Source organism: Belonocnema kinseyi, chromosome 2 (assembly GCF_010883055.1).
Source record: "Belonocnema kinseyi isolate 2016_QV_RU_SX_M_011 chromosome 2, B_treatae_v1, whole genome shotgun sequence".
Lineage (NCBI taxonomy): Eukaryota > Metazoa > Arthropoda > Insecta > Hymenoptera > Cynipidae > Belonocnema > Belonocnema kinseyi.
This window is the reverse complement of record NC_046658.1, coordinates 60055979-60059393: the sequence shown is the minus strand read 5'-3', so window position 1 is coordinate 60059393 and position 3415 is coordinate 60055979. Positions and strand designations below refer to the sequence as shown.

Genomic DNA, 3415 nt, shown 5'->3' with positions numbered 1-3415 from the left:
TTTGAACGAAACATTAACTTTAAAATGTTAAATATAAAATGATCTTCGATATTTTAGTGAAAATGGTTGGCAACATTGAGCACAATTCCGAACATTTTTTTTCGAAGAGTGATACAATATTTATTGCAAAAGTAATTTTTTTTTTTAATTCCCGGTCTTCAACAAAATTCGTGGCTATTTCCCGGTTTTTTTCTGGTTCCCAAAATATCAGACTAATTCTCGATTTCTCCGGTCAGCTACCACCCTGAATAGGTATAAAAAATCTCAAGTAGTACAATTGAGAAGCTTTTGAATTTAAAACCATCCTTTCATTTCTGGAAACACTCAATTTCACAGTTTTCGATACTTAGAAGATTACAAAAAGCATTGAATTTTTGCCGGAATTTTGGATTCATCAAATTTGAAAATCTCTACTTGATAAATACCTTAATTGATATTGAATTCTTACCAAATTTCAGAGCAGCACATGGATCCCTACAGTCCAGTGCCAATTCTGCACTCAGCAGCCTACGTCGCAGCAACCGGATGGTCCCCCAGGAGTCCGGAAAATCTTTCATCTCTAAATTCATCCTTAGCACCAGAGTGGCCTTCGTCTCCATCCCCATCTTCAACATCCCCTTCATCAAGTTCCTATCCACACTCAGCTCTTGGTAGACACGGTTGTATCACAACAACAGCAGCAACAACAGCTGCTTGTACCCTGTATGTCCCATCAATCTCTTCAGGATGTAATCCTTCTCCTCACGAACAAAACCACTGTGCGGATTCCTCGGTTTGGTTACATCCTTCCTCCGTCTCGGATCAAATCCAGCAACAACAGCAGCAACAATCCTACTTGAATCTGAATCTTCACCTACATCATCAAATTGCTACATATCCTGGAGGTTCTCCAGGTTTACATCAGTCTCTTCATGCAGGAAATTCACCAGGAATTTCGGTTCCGCCTTCCCACGAATACTCACAGGTAAGTTAATTTGAAAATTAATAATAATTTGTTCATATTTTGAATCAGGCATTTATTATTCTACGGGGTAATTCTAGTCTTTGTCGTAGAATCTCCCTTGGTTGGCTACTCGACTTAAGATTGTCTACTAGTATTTATGATTTCAAAATATTTCATAAAAATTTCAAAGGTTTCAATAGGTTTCAAAAGGCTTCAGAAGATTTCCTAACGATTTCAACAAGATTTCAAGGATTTGAAAAGATTTGAAGGACTTCTCAAATGCTTCAAAAGTTTGAGAACTTTTTTAAAATAATTTTTATGTTTTTACAAGAATATCCGCGGTCTAAACCTGTTAACTGATATTTCAAAAATTTCGCATGGCGAAGGAAAATCATTGTTATTTTTGCAATTTTTAATATTTTTTAAAACTTTAACATGTTTTTTTCTACATTTACTATAGAAATGTAATACACGTTTTTTTTCTTCTAAAATTTGAATCAAAATTTAATATTATGTGACAAATAAAAGCTATTCGTATGTTACCTACAAGGGATCTAGCTGCCTAAACCTGTTATCTGCAGTGTTCTTCCTTTGGTTTTCTATTGTTTTTCCCGGGCTTGCATGTTTCTGCATTGTTTATCAAGCTGCGGGCAAGTTTTATGTCAAAATGTTTGGAATCACAAGCCGAACATAGATGATCTTCAGAAAAATTTAGAATAGTTTATTGCAAAAGATAAACGTTAAAGTAACCACAACAAACTTTAAACACACCCATGCACTGAACTGCACACACACTGAAATTTGTCTCACTGGCCTATTCTACGAGTAAACTGAGCTGTTGTGAGAAAAAGCACGGATTTCCCAAAAGAAGCACTAAGCAGTGAACAGGTTTAGACCGCGGACCTGTGCTCCAGATACCGAAACGCGATTTTCAAAAATCCGTTTAAAAAACTCAAAGGACTTTTACCGTTTCGCTTGTGGGATATTAACCGCATGTAAAAAATTGTGCAGAAAATACTAAAAAATCAATTTCGTAAAAATGTCAGTTAACATGTTTAGACCGCGGACCCTTCAACCTTTTTAAAGATTTTACAAAGATTAAAAAGATTTTAAAAGATTACGAAATATTAAAAGAATTTCACAAAAAATTAAAATTTCAAAGACAAAGAATGATTTAAAAAGATTTGAAACAGATTTTAAAGATGTCAAAAGATTTCAAAAAAATTGTAAAGATTATATAAAAATTCAAATTATTTCCCAATGATTTTAATGTTTTCACACGAATTAAGAGGATTTAAAAGATTTGAAGACCAAATCCATTTCAAAACAGACAGGAAGATATGCAAACTTCAAGTTGTAGAATCTCTCGGCAATAAAATGTTTATTTTTTAGAGGAAATTAGGTGACACGTATTTTTCCCATTTGTGAACAAAAATATTTCCTGGGTAGTTAAGGTTACTTAAATTTTGACATTTTTTTTTAAGACCAATTCTTTCTTTAACATCAATAACTTTTGACTTAATTAAGGTATTTATATTTGCTTTAAATATTTTAGTTCAACGTCGTTTTTTTTATGTTAAAAGTAAAGTTTGTCAAAACCTCCACATTTGTATTTTTTGCTATTAAATTTTCATTTCGAATGGAATACGTAGTGTTGGTTTCACGTAGGCAAAATCATTTTTTAACCACGATAATTTTTTTGTTTACAAAATTTAATTTTCACATTTTTCTTACAGTCAACATATTCGACAAAATGTGGAGAACGAATTTTCTCATTTTCAAAAACTCTAAGAAAATACTACTTACTATTTTATAATATCTTACATCGTTCGCAAGAAAAATAAAAAGATTCAGTATTTTAAAAACAGAATTTTTGCGAACACAAAAATTATTTTACCTGCATGCAACTGACAGAATATCTTCTTCAAATACGTACGAATTTTTTCCAGTGTGTCTATTGGAAGAAAAATGGGAAAAATTAATTTATCCAGAAAAAAATTCTCTTGGACAAAAAAGTATTTCAGGCCTAATGAAAGTTAAATATTTCTTCGTCATTCGACTATCAATTCAGAAAAAAATATGTGAGCAAAAAAGAAGTTAGGGTTCTTGAGAAAATCGATTTTTAATATTTTCAGAAAAACCGGCGTCATTTCGTTAATTTTAAATATTTGGTTACTTTCATGACGGCTTTCAAAAAATGACATTGAACCTAATTAAAGCCAGAAAAGGAAAAATAAATATACTAATTGAGTCAAAAGTTATAAAGGTTTTAAAAAAAATTTTGCATATATATATATATATATATAATTAAAAATTTGTCATAAGGACAACCGCAGGATTTCGCCGGGAGCGGGTGCTAATCTGAAAAAGTGCACCCGCTTCTAGCGAAATCGCGGTAAAATTTCAGCCATAACCACGTCTCACAACCGTGAGATAGGTGGTTACAGTCTGTAAAGGAATCAATACGACGAT

At 32.3% G+C, this 3415-nt stretch overlaps 1 protein-coding gene across 1 annotated transcript in view; it reads left to right on the top strand.

The window, feature by feature from the left end:
- The window catches only part of LOC117167699 (T-related protein), a 24717-nt gene that overhangs the window by 20409 nt on the left and 893 nt on the right, over positions 1–3415 (top strand). The window contains exon 6 of the mRNA XM_033352828.1: positions 459–964. Within this exon, the coding sequence (XP_033208719.1) occupies positions 459–964 (506 nt within the window). The remainder of the gene's footprint in view (positions 1–458; positions 965–3415) is intronic.